At 45.5% G+C, this 23,497-nt stretch overlaps 2 protein-coding genes across 2 annotated transcripts in view; one reads left to right on the plus strand and one right to left on the minus strand.

Moving 5' to 3' along the window:
• Positions 1 to 129: 129 nt before the first annotated feature.
• On the minus strand, positions 130 to 7,242 carry LOC139763468 (uncharacterized). The gene is made up of 5 exons (XM_071689544.1): positions 7,165 to 7,242; positions 4,079 to 6,016; positions 3,581 to 3,696; positions 2,653 to 2,893; positions 130 to 2,178 (listed from the first exon to the last, which is right to left on the minus strand). Exons 1-5 carry the CDS (start codon positions 7,219 to 7,221, stop codon positions 1,921 to 1,923), a joined length of 2,610 nt encoding a protein of 869 aa, XP_071545645.1. The 5' UTR covers positions 7,222 to 7,242; the 3' UTR covers positions 130 to 1,920.
• A 9,716-nt stretch (positions 7,243 to 16,958) lies between these two features.
• The window catches only part of LOC139763473 (synaptotagmin-15-like), a 178,007-nt gene continuing 171,468 nt past the window's right edge, over positions 16,959 to 23,497 (plus strand). The window contains exon 1 of the mRNA XM_071689564.1: positions 16,959 to 18,003. The gene's annotated coding sequence lies outside the window, so the exon portion shown is untranslated. The remainder of the gene's footprint in view (positions 18,004 to 23,497) is intronic.

A 23,497-nucleotide genomic window follows, 5' to 3' on the forward strand; every position in this document is an offset into this window, starting at 1 on the left:
ATCTCCATAAAAATCACTGAATCATTCGTACGACTGCCATCTATTGGGTCGACTGTCATTCACAAGTGTTTCACATGACACCATCAGCGTACCCCAGCTGAGGTATGGGCTGGGTGGAACATCAGTGATGCAGACAAGGTTAAAGCCGCTCATATTTATACCCCCATCTACTCCCTACAGCGAGCAGTGTAAACAGCGTAGAATCTACACTGCTCCACTGGTCGCAGTAGATTCGTGTCACACACCTTTGTGGTATCAAATCCTTCTTTGATTAGCTATGAATCGCACAAATAATCGAACCGGGTCTCGAAACTCTACCGTTTATTTACATCTTTTAAGAACAACTTTATCTCAATACCTCGTCTAATTATGCTACGTGAAGACCTCCTTCATGTTATGTACACCTGTGTACCACGTCACAGCCATTAATCCCACAAAAAATTGTCCTCAACCACGACCATTCGTAAGATGTACAGATTGCTGTACCGGTGAACGTTTTCGAACAAGTGTGATTCGATCATGTGAAACAATAAAGAATTGGGAAGTGTGTGTGTGTGTGTGTGTGTGTGTGTGTGTGTGACCAGGAGGTTATATTATATATATGTGGCTCGTATTATGGTACACAATTTACGCCTTTAATCTTTAAACTTAGAGAGACTAATACATTTGACAGTCTGCCTGATCTATACACATGACCCATATCATCTTTCTTACTTCAGGACATGTCATTAAGCCGTATGTTCCAGCCACAGCAACATTCACAAGTCCAGCTGACTTGAGGTAAAAGCCATGCATATCTCACTCCATAACTGAGTGGAGGGACGTGATTAAGAATCTAAAGTGTGTTGGAGGGGTGTGTTTGGAGGGGTTCTACAGAGTGCTAGGGTTTAGGAGAGGGAGACTTTGTTGGAGGGGTTTGAGGGAGGTTTCGTGGGAGTACAGCGATGAAAAGGAGATAAATACAAAGAGGAAATGAATAACGTCATAAAGTAACAATTGGGCTCAACCCAGAAGCAACATTGCCAAGTGAACAAGAATAGCTTGCAAGTGGGTATGGCTGACAGGTTCTTATTCTAATCATAAACAGAAACTTTAAAATATACTAACTGAGGATATATCTTATACATATATCTTTATTTCATTCTATACCCGTTTGGCTTTTCCCACTTCGCTGTGGTAGCGCCAGGAACAGATGTATTCTTTCTGTCCTATCCCTATGTATTAAGTCATTAACTACCCTCTGAATATCTATATGATTAAGGACCTCAAATAACCACTGGTAGTAGTAATCACGCTAATGACATGGTAATTACATGAGACAATTATATAACTGCTTTGAAGTATTATGGTTGATCTTTAGCTATCTATATAATCATGTTGGTTTGATAGAAAGGCATTGATTGAAGAGACCTCTGTCCTGGTGGCCTTGTTATGAGGGATGTGGTGCCATGATTTTCTTCCTGTGCTTCGTGTCCGTAAAGTGAGGATCATGCGAGAGAGAAAGAGAGAGAGAGAGAGAGAGAGAGAGAGAGAGAGAGAGAGAGAGAGAGAGAGAGAGAGAGAGAGAGAGAGAGAGAGAGAGAGAGAGAGGTGGAGGGAGGGAGGAGGGTGGTCTTTGGTGGGCGTGAAAGACGAGGGCCAAGTATTGGGCCTGCGATGGATACGAAGGGCGCCTCTGACCACAATCTATTGTGCCTTAGAATTTAATATACCCTATCATGGGTTCTGTCCCTCACTCCTCCGTGACATCGAGGATTTCTTTGGAATTGGTCAGGGGGATTTCTCAAGGGGCTTCTTCAGGGGCGTCTCGAAGATTTCTTTAGGGTTCGGTCAGGGATTTCTTGAAGGAAGGGGGAAGGAGGGAGGAAGGGTAGTTGCAGACTTCTCCTAGACCGATCAAAGGAGACCTGCTGGACACCCTTACGGGATGACCCTGTAGGAGGCTCTGAATTTCGAACCTCGGCGTCGTCTTTTCTTCCCCGCGTCGAAGGCGACGTTGAGGGCGTCGCCGAAGGAGACGGTCGCGATCGCCCTCCTGCCGCAGGTGATGTCGCTGGTGGAGGCGCTGTACGTGGCCGCGCCGGACTTGTCTATGACGACGTATGCCTTGCTACAGCCGGGTGAGGATTTGATCTTTATTTTCTCGATGATCAGCTGTACCCGCATGCCTGCAGGAGCCTGTGGGGGAGGGGTGATGGATGCGATTTTAAAAAGGTTGTCTGAGGGGAGCCCTACGAGCCTCCTAGTTGCCTGCAGAAGGTAGTAATATAAGGACACAGATAAGGACAGACGTATCTGTTATCTGTCCCCTCACAAACTGACTTTGATCTCAACTAACTGTCGGGCGATGCTGCACCTTACGTCATGAGAGAGATTGGTCCGTGAGTCCGCTGTCTTGGCCAAAGGTTAAGAATTTTGAGTCATAAAGTATTACATGTTATGAGCCGAGAGTTGGGAAGTGATGGCTGCTTTCTCTGGGGAAGAATAAGAACGTGTGCATATGATGAGAGGGGGCTGGTCGTGTGTTTGTAAGAGAGAAAAGTAAGGATAAAGTCGAGGCACTGGATAAGTAATGGGTCCCCAGGAGATAGCCAGGGAGATCAGAAAGTTCTTAGAATTCTAGGGAAACTTACGTATACTTAAAATGTTTACCTTGATCCACCACTCGCATTGGATCTTCCTCGCAAACCGTTTGGGGAACTTGGGTGACATGATATGGCCAGTCGCTGGGTCACCAGAGGTCACATCTATGACCCGGTGACAACGGGTCTTGACATGGCTCACGATAATATCAAACCCTGGGTACTGCTTGCGGTCATTCGTCTCAAACACAGCCCGGAAGCGAGAGTTGGGAACTTGCAACACCCACCTCCTCCTCCTCCGCCCACACAACCTGGGGACATGGTCGAGACCAGGTCAGCCAGACGTGTGATGGTAGTGACCACTTCCAGGTGTTGTGGTAATGCCAGCGACGTGGGAGCAGATGATTTCACGTTACTTAGAGGGATATTAGATATATCTATTGAGTATGATGCCAGAATAATGTTGCCTTTTCTCGTAACTTAGAGGGATATTGAATACATCTATTGAGTATGATGCCAGAATAATGCTGCCTTTTCTCGTAACTTAGAGGGATATTGAATACATCTATTGAGTATGATGCCAGAATAATGCTGCCTTTTCTCGTAACTTAGAGGGATATTGAATACATCTATTGAGTATGATGCCAGAATAATGTTGCCTTTAGTCATAGCACTTGTTAGTAAGTTTAACAAATGGATTATACTTAGACGAACCATTTTTATTTTTGAGGTACAATGTGTCCTACGCGAAATCAAAAATAATGGCAGATCCTTCATAATAACTTATAATAACTTGTGGTCTTTTGGGTTTGAAGTCGAGAATCCAGTGACGTCTTAGAGGGGAGCCAAAGAGCCAAGCTCAAAGAAGTTGGACTTTAGAAAATCTTTCTGATTAATCCCTCAAGTTCAAAATTGAATCCTGGCCGACCTGCAATACAGCGAGGATACAGACTGACGGAAGACCAGGATTTAGATTTAGCCAGACTAGAGCTACTCACACGACACTCCTGCTGTAAGGGAGAGATATCGACACCTTGTCCACACATCTTCCTCTTCGCTTCCTCTTCTCGAGTCTGAAAGCATTGAAGATGTAGACTGTCTGCAGGGGTCGTGGCTGTCGGAGTATGAGGACCGAGAAGGAAAAGAAGGCAAGGTTAAGTCTCTCTCTCTCTCTCTCTCTCTCTCTCTCTCTCTCTCTCTCTCTCTCTCTCTCTCTCTCTCTCTCTCTCTCTCTCTCGGGTGAGGTCCAGCAGGGTGACGAACTGGGGACGTGGGCAAGAGGAAGAAGGAAGGGGGAGGGAGGTTAAAGACGATACACCGTTGGACTCTCGCCCTTGGAGGTGGTCAACTATGGCAGTGGGGGCTTAGATTGGGCAGACGTGTGTGTGTGTGTGTGTGTGTGTGTGTGTGTGTGTGTGTGTGTGGAGGGGGCTGGTTTTTGAGGGGTTTACATTCTCTGTGGTTTACTGGAGAGTGTAGAGGACTGGTTTACTTACCGGGTCACCAGACACACTGCAGGTGAAGCTGTTGGGGTAGAGTCGTCCTTCGTGGAAGCCTGGGGAGGTCCAGTGGTGGCGGTGAGAACCGAACACCTCCAGCCCACACTGTGGCCCACCTGGCCCTGCTGTGGTGGTTGTGGTCGTTGTGGTGGTGGATGGTTCTGGTGTGGTAGTTGTGGTGGTAGATGGTTCTGGTGTGGTCGTTGTGGTGGTAGTTGTGGTGGTGGATGGTTCTGGTGTGGTAGTTGTGGTGGTGGATGATTCTGATGTGGTCGTTGTGGTGGTAGATGGTTCTGGTGTGGTGGTTGTGGTGGTGGATGGTTCTGGTGTGGTGGTTGTGGTGGTGGATGGTTCTGGTGTGGTGGTTGTGGTGGTGGATGATTCTGATGTGGTCGTTGTGGTGGTAGATGGTTCTGGTGTGGTGGTTGTGGTGGTGGATGGTTCTGGTGTGGTGGTTGTAGTGGTGGATGGTTCTGGTGTGGTGGTTGTGGTGGTAGATGGTTCTGGTGTGGTAGTTGTGGTGGTAGTTGTGGTGGTGGATGGTTCTGGTGTGGTAGTTGTGGTGGTGGATGATTCTGATGTGGTCGTTGTGGTGGTAGATGGTTCTGGTGTGGTGGTTGTGGTGGTGGATGGTTCTGGTGTGGTGGTTGTGGTGGTAGATGGTTCTGGTGTGGTGGTTGTGGTGGTGGATGGTTCTGGTGTGGTGGTTGTGGTGGTAGATGGTTCTGGTGTGGTAGTTGTGGTGGTAGATGGTTCTGGTGTGGCCGTTGTGGTGGTAGATGGTTCTGGTGTGGTCGTTGTGGTGGTGGATGGTTCTGGTGTGGTGGTTGTGGTGGTAGATGGTTCTGGTGTGGTGGTTGTGGTGGTAGTTGTGGTGGTGGATGGTTCTGGTGTGGTGGTTGTGGTGGTGGATGGTTCTGGTGTGGTCGTTGTGGTGGATGGTTCTGGTGTGGTGGTTGTGGTGGTGGATGGTTCTGGTGTGGTCGTTGTGGTGGTGGATGGTTCTGGTGTGGTCGTTGTGGTGGTGGATGGTTCTGGTGTGGTAGTTGTGGTGGTGGATGATTCTGATGTGGTCGTTGTGGTGGTGGATGGTTCTGGTGTGGTAGTTGTGGTGGTGGATGATTCTGATGTGGTCGTTGTGGTGGTAGATGGTTCTGGTGTGGTGGTTGTGGTGGTAGATGGTTCTGGTGTGGTCGTTGTGGTGGTGGATGGTTCTGGTGTGGTCGTTGTGGTGGTGGATGGTTCTGGTGTGGTGGTTGTGGTGGTGGATGGTTCTGGTGTGGTCGTTGTGGTGGATGGTTCTGGTGTGGTGGTTGTGGTGGTGGATGGTTCTGGTGTGGTGGTTGTGGTGGTGGATGGTTCTGGTGTGGTGGTTGTGGTGGTGGATGGTTCTGGTGTGGTGGTTGTGGTGGTGGATGGTTCTGGTGTGGTCGTTGTGGTGGATGGTTCTGGTGTGGTCGTTGTTATGGTGGTCGTTGTGGTGGATGGTTCTGGTGTGGTCGTTGTTATGGTGGTAGTTGTGGTGGATGGTTCTGGTGTTGTTATGGTGGTAGTTGTGGTGGATGGTTCTGGAGGGGCTGTTGTGATAGTTGCGGTGGTGGTTGGATCTGGAGTAGTCGCTGTGGTATTTGTGGTGGATGGTTCTGGAGTGGCTGTTGTGGTAGTTGTGGTGGGTGGTTTCGGTGTGGTTGCTGTGGTAGTTGTGGTGGTGGATGGTTCTGGCGTGGTCGTTATGGTGGTAGTTGTGGTGGATGTTTCTAGTGTGGTTGCTGTGGTGGTGGCGGGTTTTGGAGCGATTGTGGTAGTGGTAGGCGGCTCCGGCACACTCATTGCTGTGGTTGTGGTAGACGTGGCTGCTGTGGTAGATGTGGTAGACGTGGCGGCTGTGGTAGATGTGGCAGACGTGCCGGCTGTGGTAGATGTGGTAGCTTCACCCTGTAGACGGGAATGGAGATGGTGACGTCATGATCCACACCACAAACCCCCCCCCCCCCACAAGCAAGAGGGATGATTCACAAGATGATGGATGATGACGGATGATTCACAACAAGATGATGGATGATGACGGATGATTCACAAGATGATGGATGATGACGGATGATTCACAACAAGATGATGGATGATGACGGATGATTCACAACAAGATGATGGATGATGACGGATGATTCACAACAAGATGATGGATGAAGACGGATGATTCACAACAATATGATGGATGATGACGGATGATTCACAACAAGATGATGGATGATGACGGATGATTCACAACAAGATGATGGATGATGACGGATGATTCACAAGATTTACGATGATTTACGAGCTGGATGATCTACAAGATGGTAGATGATTGATAAGATGTTGGATGATTTACATGACGATGGATGATTTACAAGAATTCGTAAATGTACAATTTGTATCCCTAAACGGTAATTAAATTTCGTGGTGAATTGTGTTATGTTTGTAAGTGTACAACTTAAAGAGTAACTTCCCGTGTGTGTGTGTGTGTGTGTGTGTGTGTGTGTGTGTGTGATTACTATTTCTGTGTTACGAAGAGAGAGAGAGAGAGAGAGAGAGAGAGAGAGAGAGAGAGAGAGAGAGAGAGAGAGAGAGAGAGTTATAAACTTGTGCTGCTCCGTCTATTAACTTTGTATAGATATATACGTACCCTGTCTTCTACACACACACACACACACACACACACACACAGAGCAGCCTGGGTCAGGTACCCACTTTTCGCCCAGCTCTGTGGCGAAGATGAACACTCGGGTTCCCCCATAGCGTCCTGCGGTAACCTGGCGGCTAAAATTAACAGAGGAAAAAATACATAGCGAACGTACCGAGTCTGGTTGGTGGGCCTGGGGGATATTTACCTACAAGGGGGCTGGGGAGGATGTGAAATATTTACCAACACAGTGGGCACAACATGGCTGAGGGTGGTACATATTTACGAACATGGGAGGAGGAAAAAACGTTCTAAAAAGTGGGAGATATTTGCCAACATGGCGGGTTAAAGCGATGCAGAATAAGGGAACTGACTTACCGTCATGGCGGGCAAAAGAACGCTGAACACGGGAAATATTTACCAGCATGGCAGGCACAGTCACGAAGAGCAGGAAGCAGAGGGAAACGAGAACCTCCATGTTTGTTTACGTCTGCGTCGCGTCTGCGGGAAGGAACGGCCCAGGAAGGTAAGACTTTAAATCGGCTCCCTTTCCCTTCCCCAGTCACAAACCACGCCCTTCACCACGCCTACCTACCTACCTACCTACCTCTAAGTCCACGCCCACGCCATAGCCACCACACTTGTTGCAGACCACCCTCCATATCTCACGGGGTGTCATGAGGGCAGGATGAGGTGTGTCAGTGGGATATACTCACACCACTTCGTTCGAAAATGGTTCTCCTTCATTAATCATTATGATGTATGATCTACGTTTCAGTTCTGATGAATTTACGACGCTAAGAAGGAAGATGTAATCCATATTTTCAGTCTATTTCTGTTTCCATTTTTTTTAGCTGTGTGTGTGTGTGTCTTTGCTCATGGCTCCAGCCAACTCGATACGAATAGAGATGTGATGGAGAAAATTTCTCACAGGTTGAAGATTTCGAAAGGAATTCCTGAAATATATATACAAGACGAGAGGAAGATATCAAATGATATTATAGATCCGTTATCCATAAAATGCCAACATAAACAATAACAAAGATTTGAGATTCTCCTTTAGTATATATTTTTCCTTTCAGTGTACACAAGCGAAGACATTTTTCAGATATATCATATATGCCAACGCATTCCTCGTGACAGAAAACGAAAAAATTTGACGTATATGATATTCACAGATACTGAGTAATTGGACATTTAGTAGAAATATATACGAATATGTCATTGGTGTCTGACAGCATGTCGTCCCGGAATATTCAAAGGAGGTGAGCCGAGAAATAGTATATCCGATCATTAATATATTTACCAAACCACTTCAGGATAATAGGAAGGAGTTGAATTACATGGTATGGATGGGGTTGTATTTCGATGATTCGAAGATTGGCCGTAAAACAGAGAGTTTGGCAAGCCCCAGAAGGGCTAGACGTGACAAGTGGCGTGCTACAGGGATCGCTCTTAGACCCAGTTCTCTTTCTCGTATATGTGGACACGAGTGATAGTGTATTACGTAATACGATCTCGAAATTCGCAGACGGTACTTACTATGTTCACCAATAAGGCTATATCAAAAACTACACATCTCTAGGTGCAAGATGACTTAGATAAAGTGATGGATGGGGTCCGCCATTTGTACATTTCAGTGTAGAATTGTACACATTGCCAGTGCAAACGAGAAGGCAAAGTACCATATGAGAGAGAGAAAAAATCTTTGGTGATCTAAGACCAAGTGAGCAGCACATATGAAACGAAAAACAAAAGAAATAGATGGATCAAAGTCTACGTATTTATGATAAAGTAAGCCATTCGAATTCAACTTTTAGGTCACTAATCCCTTACAATGTGCGCTGGCTGGTCGCTAGAACTTGGGGAAGTGTTCAGTTTCGGTCACCCAATGTGGGGGAAGGGAAAAAGAAAGACAGACAGACATGATAACAGGAAGTACAACATCCAGCCACCCAGCCACCAAGATGATGACAGGACTGAGACACTGACTCGTTTCCCCCTTCATGTCTACGATGCCCACGCCTCTGGCTGAGGGTTCTCGACCTGACAGACAAGCCACGTCTCTCCCCACCCCACTCACACCCTCCCCTTTGAGACCCAGAGGATCATCTCCTGTAGAGCGTATGGACGAAGTCTGGGATATCTTTATTATATTTTTTTCTCTCTTTTTCCCCATCAGCCTTTGATAAGGAAAACTTTTTTTTTTCCCACGGTAGGGTTAGCTCTGATGGCTGGATGTTGAAGAGGGGGGGATAGAATTGCAGGGGGGGGGTTACATGTGTTGGGGGGTCACGTTGAAGGGGGAGGTGTTTGAGTCTGTTGCCATGGTGCACACACCTCCTTGCCTGTATGGAGCCCCCTCCCACTCTCCCCCCTGATGATGAAGTTCCTCCCCAGATGATGAAGTTCCTCCCCAGATGGTAAAGTTCCTCCCCAGATGATGAAGTTCCTCCCCAGATGGTAAAGTTCCTCCCCAGATGATGAAGTTCCTCCCCAGATGGTAAAGTTCCTCCCCAGTTGGTGAAGTTCCTCCCCAGATGGTGAGGTTCTCCCTACTGGGGAGGGTCTCCCCATCCAGCACCCTCCACCTACCCTCCCAGTGTCCAGCACCCTCCACCTACCCTCCCAGTGTCCAGCACCCTCCACCTACCCTCCTAGTGTCCAGCACCCTCCACCTACCCTCCTGGTGTCCAGCACCCTTCACCTACCCTCCCAGTGTCCAGCACCCTCCACCTACCCTCCTAGTGTCCAGCACCCTCCACCTACCCTCCCAGTGTCCAGCACCCTCCACCTACCCTCCCAGTGTCCAGCACCCTCCACCTACCCTCCTAGTGTCCAGCACCCTCCACCTACCCTCCCAGTGTCCAGCACCCTCCACCTACCCTCCCAGTGTCCAGCACCCTCCACCTACCCTCCCAGTGTCCAGCACCCTCCACCTACCCTCCTAGTGTCCAGCACCCTCCACCTACCCTCCCAGTGTCCAGCACCCTCCACCTACCCTCCTAGTGTCCAGCACCCTCCACCTCCTAATAATGATCGTCGTGTGTATACAAGCCGATGTATATATATGTGTATGTATACACCCACAAAATATACAGCAATACACTTATCCTCTATGCACAATCGACAGACACATATAATGAGGCTTGCGTGCCCCCACCACTAGCTGGACCACGCAACACTCGGCAAGTTGCTGTATCACATGATTCTTGTGTGGCCATCAGCAACTCAAGGGTGGGCCGTTTTGATAACTGTTTCTTTCCCGACACGTCGAAGCTTTGGAACTCTCTACCTTCCCATGTCTTTCCCAAATAACTGTGACCTGGCACATTTCAAAAGACAGTTCTCTCTCTCTCTCTCTCTCTCTCTCTCTCTCTCTCTCTCTCTCTCTCTCTCTCTCTCTCTCTCTCTCTCTCTCTCTCTCTCTCTCTCTCTCTCTCTCTCTCAAAAATTCGTAAATACTTTCCCTTTTCTTTTTCCGTTTCATAATCCTCTCTAATACTTCAGTTAAGGCCCGGCCTTGATGTGGACTTTTGGTCCTTGACTGAAACCTTCAACATAAAAAAAAATATATATATATATATATATATATATATATATATATATATATATATATATATATATATATATATATATATATATATATATGTATTTACGCATCAGAAAAACGGGTTGATTAATACAACATAAGCACATATGACATCTCAGCACAAGTGTACACACACCTGGCTTATCCACAGGTATGTGGCAGCACTACACCACACAGCTGTAGAAAGACAGAGAAATGAAATTAATTCCACAGTACATCTAATTCATCTTAACATATCTGGGAGTGGGATGGAAATACTACAATGGTGTATAAAGATAATTCACATGCTAGGAATTGCTATCAAATCCTGGCCTTGGCTTGAACTTGTTAAAACACGAAAAAACAGACCTTCAGAGCAATAGATATATATAAGCATACAGACGGATTGAGACACAGACAAACAGACATAGAGATGGGTTAGTAAGCACACAGACGGATTGAGACACAGACAAACAGACATAGAGATGGGTTAGATACAAGAGCGTTTTTTTTTAAAGGCAATAGCGACCTCGAAATGAACCCTGGACTGCGTTAAGCATTTTATACAGCATCTCATGTCGATTTTGCTATCTATTTTGGCCTGTCAGACACAATCACTTGTCTATTCTGGTCTATCAGACACGATCTATTGTCTAATCTAACCCCCCTCAGACTGCACCTTAAATACACCATCGTATAGTAGTCATCTATGACTGGTTCTGTGATCAATATATTAAGCGTCAGGCCTTTCAAGACACCTGAGGTAATTAAGCTCCCTTCATTAGACTAAATGTAGGATTAATTAGCCCCGGAATCAGGGAACGTATAAATTAACTCATTTGTCAGGGTCAGATCAAGGGTTTATAGTCCGTGTTGTTTGTCTTCCCGATACTTACAACAGAACATATTTGGAATCTAAATGACCCGTGGGGGTCACTGGCGGTCAAGGATTTGATCTCTTTATCTCGTTGTCTTTTATTTCGTTATTGCTGATCTTATACAACCTAATTAGCCATCTGACCTTATCATATATATATATATATATATATATATATATATATATATATATATATATATATATAAGAAAAAACAGTTGTAGAATAAATGAAATTAGATAAGAGTCTCGAGAGGGGAAACAACGGTGGATCTACAGAAGCTGATGCTCTTTTGTTCTTCCGTGTCGCTTGACGTCGCCCGGGACGGCGGGAAAATCCGTAGGCTGTCGCAGGACGAATGACCGAGGGGACAGACAGACAGACACTTTACGCTACCTTCCTAGGTATGTTGAGGGATATTTAAGTCTCATTGGTGTAGGAAATGAAATGAGAGATTACACAAGATTATGTTTAATGTAATTTGATAGATGAAATGTGAATTAGTAGCACGGAAACACGAAATTGTAAATATAATGAAGGAAGCTAAGGTGTGTTACAAGCTCTATGTACGTATGTGCTTATCAGTAATTATGCCATAGAGGTAGCAATTATTTTCACTTCCCACGGCTTCGCAAGAAAGTATATATATATATATATATATATATATATATATATATATATATATATATATATATATATATATATATATCTTAGAAGCTAATGAAAACAGAATCCTAATTAGGAAGGAGTATAATCATGCCATGGTTTCCCGTCATTAAAATTCAAGATATCGAAAACTGGCGACTCCCTTGAGCCAAAGTTAAACTGAAAGAAATGATGAATATGAAACTAGTGAAGCGAATGGCCAACGATCCACTAAATGAGAGAAAGAGAGAGATAAAGAGAATCATTTTGGAAACGAAATTCGTTTTCTTAAAAAGATGATATAAGAGAAAACGTACATTATAGGGGATACTATTCCATACTCGCTATATACCGGTAACTCCCATAAATGAAAATTATACTGTATTAGTCTGTAAGGAAAATTGCCTCTATATCTAAAGGTGAAGTTTGTCATGAACTGAAACTGCAATACAGTAGACACTAGGCAGTATTTTTTTTTCTTAGCAAATTGTAGGATTAGTGACACGGAAAACTGTATTGACTACGGGTAAATGTCTGTCTCCTATACCCATGTTCTTTCGCCAAATAACAAAAGAGAGATGAGAGGTTTTCCCACTAGTTTTTCTTCTTAAAGATTTACGGTTCATACATCTTTTATTCAACTAACAACAACAAATCGTTATTTTTCTGAAGGTCAAGGTAATTTTATCAAATTACGCGATTATATATATTTTTCATTAAATTATTTGATAGCATTTTTCCTACATGTACGTGATCCACCTCATGAAAATCGGTATATAGTTTATGATAGATAGTTGAATAGACAGACTGATCGAGATATATAGAATGATAGATAAAAAGAATGACGACGCTTACTAGCGGTACCTGGATTGCTGATGACGCAACATGCGTGTGAGAAGCTAATGCCCGAGTAAGGCTGAGTTCAATTTTGAGTAATTACTTGCCGGAAGGTTTTGCCCGTGTGGGAGCTCCGTTCAAGCGTGAAGGGAACCAGTAGATAAACGAACCTTAGAAAAATATAGATATAACTCATTATAAAAACTAGAGTATATATATATATATATATATATATATATATATATATATATATATATATATATATATATATATATATATATTTTTTTTTTTTTTTTTTTTTTTTTATACTTTGTCGCTGTCTCCCGCGTTTGCGAGGTAGCGCAAGGAAACAGACGAAAGAAATGGCCCAACCCCCCCCCCCCCATACACATGTACATACACACGTCCAGACACGCAAATATACATACCTACACAGCTTTCCATGGTTTACCCCAGACGCTTCACATGCCTTGCTTCAATCCACTGACAGCACGTCAACCCCTGTATACCACATGACTCCAATTCACTCTATTTCTTGCCCTCCTTTCACCCTCCTGCATGTTCAGGCCCCGATCACACAAAATCTTTTTCACTCCATCTTTCCACCTCCAATTTGGTCTCCCTCTTCTCCTCGTTCCCTCCACCTCCGACACATATATCCTCTTGGTCAATCTCTCCTCACTCATTCTCTCCATGTGCCCAAACCATTTCAAAACACCCTCTTCTGCTCTCTCGACCACGCTCTTTTTATTTCCACACATCTCTCTTACCCTTACGTTACTTACTCGATCAAACCACCCCACACCACACACTGTCCTCAAACATCTCATTTCCAGCACATCCATCCTCCTGCGCACATCTCTATCCATAGCCCACGCCTCGCAACCATACAGCATTGTTGGAACCACTATTCCCTCAAACATACCCATTTTTGCTTTCCGAGATAATGTTCTCGACTTCCACACATTTTTCAAGGCTCCCAAAATTTTCGCCCCCTCCCCCACCCTATGATCCACTTCCGCTTCCATGGTTCCATCCGCTGACAGATCCACTCCCAGATATCTAAAACACTTCACTTCCTCCAGTTTTTCTCCATTCAAACTCACCTCCCAATTGACTTGACCCTCACCCCTACTGTACCTAATAACCTTGCTCTTATTCACATTTACTCTCAACTTTCTTCTTCCACACACTTTACCAAACTCAGTCACCAGCTTCTGCAGTTTCTCACATGAATCAGCCACCAGCGCTGTATCATCAGCGAACAACAATTGACTCACTTCCCAAGCTCTCTCATCCCCAACAGACTTCATACTTGCCCCTCTTTCCAGGACTCTTGCATTTACCTCCTTTACAACCCCATCCATAAACAAATTAAACAACCATGGAGACATCACACACCCCTGCCGCAAACCTACATTCACTGAGAACCAATCACTTTCCTCTCTTCCTACACGTACACATGCCTTACATCCTCGATAAAAACTTTTCACTGCTTCTAACAACTTGCCTCCCACACCATATATTCTTAATACCTTCCACAGAGCATCTCTATCAACTCTATCATATGCCTTCTCCAGATCCATAAATGCTACATACAAATCCATTTGCTTTTCTAAGTATTTCTCACATACATTCTTCAAAGCAAACACCTGATCCACACATCCTCTACCACTTCTGAAACCGCACTGCTCTTCCCCAATCTGATGCTCTGTACATGCCTTCACCCTCTCAATCAATACCCTCCCATATAATTTACCAGGAATACTCAACAAACTTATACCTCTGTAATTTGAGCACTCACTCTTATATATATATATATATATATATATACTTGATCGATGTTTCCCGCGTCAGCGAGGTAATACCAGGAAATAGACGAAGAACGGCCCTTCCATTCATACACACACACACACACACACACACACACACACACACACACACACACATGTATGTATGTATGTATATAGCAAGGTGAAAAGAGAGGAGCTGATGAAAGTCTAGCAAAGTAGGAGTGGATGGGATTGCAAGGGAATTTCCTCTTCTTTTTTTTTCTTTTTCTCAAGAGAGCGGTTGCTTGGTGAGTTTATTCAACATCTGCACGTCCCATGATAATGTACCTGAGGACTGGCAGAATATATGTACAGCGTCCTTGTATGAAAGCAAAGGGAACACACAGAAAATGCGCGAATTATAGCGGTATAAGCCTCTTGAACCTAGCGAGTAAGGTGCGTGGGAAAGTGGTGACTGAAGCGGTTGGTGATACGCGCAGAGTGGCCTGGGGGAAGTGGTCGAGCATGTGTGGACCAGGTGTTGGCTGGGAAAAGTTTGTGTGAAAAACACCCGGACGGAGGAGAGGGATTTGCATGGGGCTACAAGAGTGGCAGAGGATGTGTGGACCAGGTGTGTTTTTGCTCTGAAGAATTTGTGTCATGAATATCGTGGGGGAAAAAAAGGGAGTGACCTGAGTGCAATACTTATAGATCCTGGGGAAGGTGGATGATGGAGATGAGAGAGAGAGAGAGAGAGAGAGAGAGAGAGAGAGAGAGAGAGAGAGAGAGAGAGAGAGAGAGAGAGAGAGAGAGAGAGAGAGAGAGAGAGAGAGAGAGAGAGAGAGAGAGAGAGAGAGAGAGAAGGAAAAAGAATCTAAAATTTTTGGATGATTAGAAACCCTGCCTTTTTGAAAAGGATGAGGTTGTAGCTGTTTGTAAAGACACGAAGGGAGTGAAGAGTTCCAAAACTTAGCGGTGTAAGGGAAGAAAGAAACATCGCAACGGCCCACCCTAGAGTTGCCATTTAACTCTAGCAATGCAAATGTCAGGCTCAGAAATGTCAGGAACATTGCAGAAGATGGGGGTCGTTCCAGAGAACATAACCTATACATATGAGATATAAGGGAGAGCCAAATAACAGGAGGGATGAATGACACGGTGTACGTGGCCTTTGACAAGGTTATCTCGTGGAAGACAGTATCAGTATAGTAAATTCCTCATACAACTAGCCGGAGACAAGATAGTAATATAGAGGGGGAGGGGGGTTATCCCTATCCACCGCTGAAGATAGAGGGAGAGAGGATAGTAAAATAGAAGGCTCTATCCCACCCACGACCGTGGACAGATGGAGAGAGGAGAAATTTAAGTAGTAGGCACTATATTTCGCCCCCGAGAAGCATTACCAAGTCCGATGAATTCTAACGTATTCTCGGCAATACACGACCCTTTTCATCTCCCTCAGAGCATCTTCTTAAAATGCTTCAGAAGACGTCCAGTCGGTGGGTAGATAAGAGGTCTTCTGTACTGGCCTCATTGGCTGACAAGATATGAAATAGGTCGAGGACAGATGAGGAATCGGATGGGAGGCAGTTCCAGCTGCCTCCCACACTGCCTCCCCCCCCCCCCGGCTAAAGTGTCCCTCTCCTTTATTCAGTCGTCCTCATGCGTCCCAGGACTAACACAGGGCCAAACAAACTAGTAGATGGGGTCAGGCGTTGACCCCTTGACCCCTCTGATGTCCATGGACAGGACAACTGTCACTCCAGCTGTTGCTCTGTGGTTAGTACTGTGACTGGATCATCCACAATGAAGTAGTCGCAGAAGAGTCTAAGAATTGGGCCTTGTTTGCCCCCTAGTCTCAGGCTTCCTACGTGTTATTTCATTATCCATAACTGCTTCTTTCCTGGGACCTTTTATTTGTGTGTGTGTGTGTGTTCAGCCTCTCCCAGACCAATCACCCCTTAGACGTGCTCTTCCTCCTAAAGGTGTTTCCTCCCTTTGATTTCCCCTTAGGGTGGAACCTCCCTTAGAGTTCCTCCTCCTCCTCCTCCTTCTCCTCCTCCTCCTCCTCCTCCTCCTCCTCCTCCTCCTCCTCCTCCTCCTCCTTCTCCTCCTCCTCCTCCTCCTCCTCCTCCTCCTCCTCCTCCTCTTCCTTCTCCTCCTCCTCCTCTAACTCTTTCCAGACCTTCCCCCCTAAATAGATTCCTTCTGAGAGACGCTCTTGTCACGTCTTCTTATTTTTTTTCCCCTTTCCCTCCGAAGGTCATTTCCTCGCTAGGTCCCTCCTCCGGGGTACCTACCCCATCCCCTGAGGTATCCTGCGACAGGCCTGCAATATCCGAGACGCCCCCTCAGCTCCTCCTCCTCCTCCCCACTCCTTCACCGGGAAGGTGGGGAGGGCGCCAGGCCCCTCCGTGCTCCCTCCCTGGGCGGATGCGTGGCAGCCCCAACCTGTTGCGTCCGAGTCACCTGTGGAGCGGGTCCCGCTGCCGTCTCCCAGTCAGGTGTTCGACGCCGCTCGTTGAGGACCTTCTGCCCCTACTCGCGAGGACCCCCGTCACTCGCCAGGAGTCGCAGTCTCTGGCTAGGATCTGCAGTCACTCTCTGGGGACCAGCAGTCACTCGCCAGGAGATGCAGTCACTCGCCAGGACCCGTAGTCACTCGCCAGGACCTGTGGACACTCGCTAGGACCTGTGGTCATCTCTGTGACCTAAATTCACTCGTTGAGTGCTGTGGTCACTCACCAGAACCTATTGTCACTCGCCAGGACCTGTAGTCACTCGCCAGGACCTGTAGTCACTCGCCAGGACCTGTAGTCACTCGCCAGGACCTGTAGTCACTCGCGGAACCTGTAGTCAATCACCAGGACCTACCATTCCGCTGATAGTATCGTATCATCCAACATCTGAAAGTGAACAGTTCACCCAGGAACTTTAAAACGCCGTAGAACAAAAGCCAAACCAAGCTGTCCATCAGCGGGTCAGAACAGTTAAAAAAAAAAAAAAAGACGAACGTATAATAGCGACTTGTTTCACGGTGGGAAGCCTCGAAGACCAAACGCCAGACCGTGGTGTTCGAAACCCGTCGTTGAAAACCCCTGGTTTTGAAAGCAAACCAGGGGGGAGAATTTACTTAAAACTGGTATCACTAGACTGAACGCTCTGCGTTCAAGGGAGTTCTATAGACGCGCTGTTGAACGCAACCCTCCCAGTCCTCCATATACACAGACCACTGAGGACTGGTGTTTGAGGGCGTTCATCGCCTTCCTAGTGTCACAAGAGAGACACCACTGCCCTTTCCTGTCTCTCCAGTGGCACCACTGGGCTCCCCTGTCTCTCCAGTGGCACCATTGGGCTCCTCTGCTTCTCCAGTGGCACCATTGGGCTCCTCTGCTTCTCCAGTGGCACCATTGGGCTCCTCTGCTTCTCCAGTGGCACCATTGGGCTCCTCTGCTTCTCCAGTGGCACCACTGGGCTCCCCTGCTTCTCCAGTGGCACCACTGGGCTCCTCTGATTCTCCAGTGGCACCACTGAGCCACTGCCGCCTGAGCAGACAGTGGGTAAGTGTAGAATCAGTTCCACCTAATTTTGCCACGTTCCTGCGGTACATTGATGTATATTGATGAAAGTGATGGTAACAGGCAGCGGCGTCGACTGTAATATACAAGCTAGATCAAAGGCCACCCTCCCCTCCCCCCTCCTCCTAGGGCAATTCATCTACCTATCTATCTCTCTGTCCATCTATCGACCCATATTAGTGTATAGATACATGATTAAACACAGGGGGGCTGCATGACAGTATTCACGATCTTCAGTTCCATGACGTGGGATATTCAGGCCTACTGCAGAATATTGGGAAGAATGGGTTGTAACTGCTGTTGTGTATGCATGAGTTACTTTAGTAAGAAGTGTGTGTTGTGATTACATACAACAGTTTATAGCTTCTTGATAGTAGACGTAATTAAGTAATCTTTGTTATGACTAGGTCAAATACGTTTATGCTCGCATTGCAATTGAGTTATATGCAAATCAATTTACATAGGATTAGCAGAGTAGATTTTGAGTGGTTAGAATTACTGTTGGTTACTTTTGAATGGTTAGAATTACTTTTGGTTACTTTTGAGTGGTTAGAATTACTGTTGGTTACTTTTGAATGGTTAGAATTACTTTTGGTTACTTTTGAGTGGTTAGAATTACTGTTGGTTACTTTTGAATGGTTAGAATTACTTTTGGTTACTTTTCAGTGACTCATTGAATTACCTCGCATTGTAATTCACTGCAGTGATAATTACGTATATATTTGCCTGAGGTTCGTATGCTCCCGTTTGTCCTGAATTATATGATCAAGTAAACAAGTAAACAAGTAAACATTCAGTCAATTATCAAGTAAACAAGGTAGAAAGACACATTCAGTCAATTAATCTATGTTGAGAAATTATTTTTTTCCTTTGGCGTCCGTAGCGTACAAAGGTAATTTGATCCTGACTCTCTAATTACTTAATTAATGTTGACTTAAAGGCGTATGACTATAATAATTTCTAATGACGTGGATGAGTATGATAAACAGGCCCTTGCATGGCCAAGTGCTATCAAAACTGTTGCTTTTAATTATTACACACACACACACACACACACACACACACACACACACACACACACACACACACACACACACACACACATAGCTTCTAGGAGATCCTTCCTCATACGAACAGTAGTCTGGTCCAGCATGGCCCAGGCTTGGTCCAGCATGGCCCAGGCTTGGCCCAACGTCGCCCAGGATTGGTCCAGCATGGCCCAGGGTTGGTCCAGCATGGCCCAGGGTTGGTCCAGCATGGCTCAGGGTTGGTCCAGCATGGCCAGGCTTGGTCCAGCATGGCCCAGGCTTGGTCCAGCATGGCCCAGGATTGGTCCAGCATGGCCTAGGCTTGGCCCAACATCGCCCAGGCTCGGCCCAGTATGGCTGGGACAATATACATTGTGATATACAGAAAACTTGTGAAGGAAAAAGAAAAACGTTTTGTACCTTTGCAATCCATTCAGATTTGGTTTTAACACAACCTCTTCTGTTATAAAAGATTCATAACGTTCAATATTCAATATGAATGTCATAGTCTTGCCACCCTTCCGGGAGATTTTAGTAACCCGCTTCTGTCCATCCACATACACAATCCAGTCTCACATGTCTTATCCGTGGCTGGTAACATGAGCTGGTAACATGCGCTACCACACATTCACTACACATCCAACCTTGGGGCTCGTGGCTTATCAGACTGAATTCAACAACTCACAAACATAATTGCTTTTGAAGCTGGGTTACAACAGCGATCACTGTCATGAATATTGATAGAGGCAGATGTAGTTTTAAAGGGAGGGGTGAGTGGGTGGGTGGGTGGGTGGGTTCGAACCCTGTGGGTAGAAGTGGGATAGGATGTTGATCAAATACGAGGTAAATGCGATGGAAATGGTTGAGGTAGCAGGACCCATATACCATACACGTCACTTTTTGTCCTTCAAAAGCAAAATCTCGGAAGATCGCGCGTTTGTGAACGTTAAGTTCGCGAGATTCCACTGTTCTCTCAGCTACTGTCGCCGATTCAGTATTTTTCATGATCATCCGGTTATTTTCTAATGATATTTCTAATAAATAAATCAGAAATGTTATCATAAATCATATTTTTTTGGTGATTATCAGGGGAACGTAATCAGATGTTTACCAAGCGGGTACCTTGCGGGAAGCTGTGACGTCACCTACTGTTGTTGTTGTGACGTAGAGTGTCTCTCAGACAAGCCTCTCACACCTCCCCTTCCCTCTCCTCCCCAGAGGGTTCTAGGGGTTTGGTCAGGGGGTTTGGCCTGGGGGGGTTTGAATCACTCAGGATTTGGTCTGGGGTTCGAACCTCCCAAAGGTTGTTTTGTGAGTGTGTAGAAGTCGTAGTTGCGTGAGGGTCGTAGTTCTGTGTGGTGTAAGACGACTCCTTGTCGTCGATTACGTTGTAGGTGGTACCCTGGGGTCGTGGGTACATGGGATCGAACCCCGAGGCGGGTTTTAGAAACCTGAGAGATAGATTCGACTCGAATCCTAGAAAACCTGGGGTGAGATGTGGTTCAAAACCTAAAAAACCTGGGGTGAAATTCGATTCGGGTTCTAGAAACCTTGGGGGAGAGAAACTTGGCCAGGCTCTTAGAAACCCTGGGGTGAAACCCAGCCCGGGGTCTTAAGACAAATGGGGCTTTAATTATCTGGCATCTCCATCTTTCTGTTCCATCTCCGGCCAGCTATTTTTTTTTTCCTTCGAGTTAGTATTTTATATGGTTTTTTTCCCCCTTGACTCCTCTCTCTCTCTCTCTCTCTCTCTCTCTCTCTCTCTCTCTCTCTCTCTCTCTCTCTCTCTCTCTCTCTCTCTCTCTCTCTCTCTCTTCACCCATTTTCATTCATTCTCTTCTCCCTTCCATCATTCATTCCTCCCTCCCTCCCTCCCCCGTCATTCATTTCATACCTCCCTTCATTCCTTCCTTCCTTCCTTCCTTCCCTCTCTCCTGCTTTACCATCCCTCTTCCCTTCCTTCCTACCCATCTATCTCCCCCCCCCCCTCCACCTCACCTCTCCACCCACCAGACCTGACCTTTAACCTATCGTGACCTGGCATATTGACCTGCCTCCTGGTCCCGCCGCCGGAGGGAGGCGCCCGTGCTGGGATTACCAGATGGTGAGGAAGGCCCCTGTATTGTATGGTGGTCCTCGGAGGTGTTATCAACGAGAGAGAGAGAGAGAGAGAGAGAGAGAGAGAGAGAGAGAGAGAGAGAGAGAGAGAGAGAGAGAGAGAGAGAGAGAGAGAGAGAGAGAGAGAGACCACACAGACACGCAAGGTACAAGCGAGGTGGTCTAGCCTTAACACACACACACACACACACACACACACCCCTCTCTCCCCCAAAAAGACACGAAAATGCTGTCCCCTTTAAGGCAGCAAAAGGAAAGGGTAGCGGGGGAGAGAGAGAGAGAGAGAGAGAGAGAGAGAGAGAGAGAGAGAGAGAGAGAGAGAGAGAGAGAGAGAGAGAGAGAGAGAGAGAGAGAGAGAGAGCTACCAAAAATAGATGAGATAGAGAGAAAAAAAAAGGACAGGTGTGATAATCTTTGTTGACCTCCATCCCAGAGAGTAGTAGTCCATAGAAGCCGTGGAAACTAAAAAAAAAAAAAAAAAAAAAAAGAGACATCTAGGCGAGAGATTAGAATTTAGATTTAGGAAACTAATCCCCGACTCTTTTAACAATCCAGTGGCGCGTCCCCACCTCGAATGCTGTGATCAGTTCGGGTCATTCCAATTTAGAGAAGAGACGTACCTAGAATAGAACACAGTGGTAAGCTATCAAGATGATTTTCCCAGATCGAGACATATATCCATAGCTTCGTGTTGAAGACGTCATGTCATTTATCTTTTAGCTTCGTGTTGAAGACGTCATGTCATTTATCTTTTAGCTTCGTGTTGAAGACGTAATGTCATTTATCTTTTAGCTTCGTGTTGAAGACGTCATGTCATTTATCTTTTAGCTTCGTGTTGAAGACGTAATGTCATTTATCTTTTAGCTTCGTGTTGAAGACGTCATGTCATTTATCTTTTAGCTTCGTGTTGAAGACGTAATGTCATTTATCTTTTAGCTTCGTGTTGAAGACGTAATGTCATTTATCTTTTAGCTTCGTGTTGAAGACGTAATGTCATTTATCTTTGGAAAGAGAGGGTTAGGAAGCCATCGGATGCAGCTAACGTAAAACTCGAAAGAGTAAGAGAAAAAAAAGATATCTACAAATTAACAAAAGTAACGTAAATATCGCCTTAGTTCTCCAGGGTGATTATCTCTTTTTTCTTCTTTTTTTTTTCTTTTTTCGTCTGTTTTCGCCCTCTTAGTTCGGCCGGAGTAAACAAGCGAGCGATCAGAGGATTATTATTTTGATCGATATCATCTGATAGACCTTGAATATGTTACGTATATATTTCAATTTTTTTTTTCTTGAGTCGAATCATTTCTTTAAAAAGAAAAAAAAATGGTAAAACAACGATTTCATGAATTTTTTGAGGCGAACACTTGAAAAAAGAAGAAAAAAATCCATTTTTAAACTCAAATTTGTTTAATATCTATACCAGCTAGGCGAAGCAGATGACAATAATATCGATATGTTTCTCTTACGACACTAACAAACAATATCATCAATAATGACATTAGAAAAAAAGATAATGACCACAACGATAATTTACGGCAATAATGGCACCATTACCAAAAGAATTTTCAAAGACCAGCGATACATAGAGGAAGCGCCATGGCAATGCTGAGGGAACTAAAAATTCGAACGGCTGGTAAACAAAGCAGTTTTTTGCGTAAGGACAAAGAGAGAGAGAGAGAGAGAGAGAGAGAGAGAGAGAGAGAGAGAGAGAGAGAGAGAGAGAGAGACTTCTTAAGCATTCAAACGGTTCACTGAAATCTTTGAACACGACGTAACGATCCTTGAACACGATGGTACGATCCTTGAATACGACGGTACGAGCCTTGAATACGACGTGTACGATCCTTGAACACGACGGTACGATCCTTGAATACGACGGTACGAGCCTTGAACACGACGGTACGATCCTTGAACACGACGGTACGATCCTTGAACACGACGTGTACGATCCTTGAACACGACAGTACGATCCTTGAACACGACGATACGACCCTTGAACACGACGGTACGACCCTTGAACACGACCGTACAATCCTTGAACACTACGGTTGCAACCTTTACATATAATGGCCTGACCTTTGACCTGATCCTTAACAGTGAGGTCAAAAGGCAAAGGGATGACAGAAAGATAAACTCTTGCATCAAAGTCCCCTTCTCGAACAGACATTGCTACCTCTGTACAGAGGAAACTTTATTGTAGCAAGAAAATAAGAATTTCCATCACCAGAAATGGAAAGGAGGGGAAACACCAGCTCCGAGTGTGTGTGTGTATGTGTGTTGGTGAAATTGGGAACTCTCTCTCTCTCTCTCTCTCTCTCTCTCTCTCTCTCTCT

The sequence above is a fragment of the Panulirus ornatus genome, chromosome 47 (assembly GCF_036320965.1).
Source record: "Panulirus ornatus isolate Po-2019 chromosome 47, ASM3632096v1, whole genome shotgun sequence".
NCBI classification, from domain to species: Eukaryota; Metazoa; Arthropoda; class Malacostraca; order Decapoda; family Palinuridae; genus Panulirus; species Panulirus ornatus.